Raw genomic sequence first — 1,135 nt, 5'->3', positions numbered from 1 at the left:
TCTCTTACACAACTAAAACATGGAAATACATTTTTAAACATAATCTTTATTTTTACTTCGCAGGCGGAGCCAGAGGTACAGAGTAAGTGCGGCAATGACAACAGTGACAACGATGATTCTGATGATAGCATTATTATCCTGTCGAGTGAGGGAGAGATGGTACGCCTGTCAAGCAGCTTCACAAAGATCTGAGTCTCATCTGAATATGCAAACTTTTCCATGGATATTGACTCCACATTTTTTGCACTCAGGAGGTGTACACCCCATTTCAATTTCTGTTTACATCTATTTATTTCTTTTTAGTTCAGCGAGTCAGAACCAGAGCTGTTGCCAGACGTGCCATTGGAAGTCCCTCAAGAAGCTGCTGCCAATAACCCTTCTGATGACAACAGTTCGAATGATGGCAATGACAATGGTAAGTTAGTGATTGAAAACCAAATCTTTTACTACTTAAATTATTGCCAGTAATATTATGGAGACATGAAACAAGCATTCCTTGTTTTTTTCAGGCCCTGAATGTGTAATATGCTTTAGCAAATTTAAAGTGGGTATGTTCCGAGGGGTAGCATTACCATGTAATTGCAAAAGGTTCTGTTACCACTGTGCTTTACAGCACCAGTTTGACTTTAAGAGGTGTGCGTGGTGTATGGGGACTGCGTACCACATCAACTCAGAGCCATACATTGAAGAACAATTCTGAACTACATTACTCATGTATTCAAAATGCTAAATTTCTTTTACGTTGCTTTTTTAGCCCGCCCTTCTGCTTTGAAAAAGCTATCCAGGGGGCTCATGCAAACGACCTCGTGTCTGTCTGTCTGTCTGTGTGTCTGTCTGTCTGTTCCACTAGAAGGAGATGTGCTATAGACTTCAAATTTTCAGGGTATCTTAAGGCTCACTCCTAGAAAACGAAACGCCTACGGCAAATCCTGGCAACCAACCCTAAGGGGCTGAAAGGGGGTATCGAAGAAAACAGGAAAGGCCAAAAAAGTTGGAAAAAATATATTTTATTATGATCATCTTCTAAGAGGTAACTTGTGAAAGTAGAACCCTTCGGGCGAAAATTTCGTCCGTTTTGCTCTATCTCTCACCGTTTGGGCGCTAGAGGGTCCTTTTCGACGAAAATAAGCTAAAA

General features: G+C 40.9%; 1 protein-coding gene across 1 annotated transcript; it reads left to right on the top strand.

Moving 5' to 3' along the window:
• Positions 1–69: 69 nt before the first annotated feature.
• LOC127750952 (uncharacterized) lies at positions 70–1,088 on the top strand. Its single transcript, XM_052273692.1, has 2 exons — positions 70–415; positions 510–1,088. The coding sequence occupies exons 1-2, from the start codon at positions 95–97 to the stop codon at positions 522–524; spliced, it is 336 nt and encodes a 111-aa protein (XP_052129652.1). The 5' UTR covers positions 70–94; the 3' UTR covers positions 525–1,088.
• The last annotated feature ends 47 nt before the right edge of the window (positions 1,089–1,135 follow it).

This window comes from Frankliniella occidentalis, unplaced genomic scaffold, assembly GCF_000697945.3.
Source record: "Frankliniella occidentalis isolate FOCC.00 unplaced genomic scaffold, Focc_3.1 Scaffold293, whole genome shotgun sequence".
NCBI classification, from domain to species: Eukaryota; Metazoa; Arthropoda; class Insecta; order Thysanoptera; family Thripidae; genus Frankliniella; species Frankliniella occidentalis.
Note: the sequence above shows the minus strand (reverse complement) of the source record. Positions and strands in the feature narration are given on the sequence as shown.

Coding starts and splice junctions, on each gene's coding strand:
- LOC127750952 (XM_052273692.1), top strand. CDS start 95: ATGACAACAGTGACAACGATGATTCTGATGATAGCATTATTATCCTGT.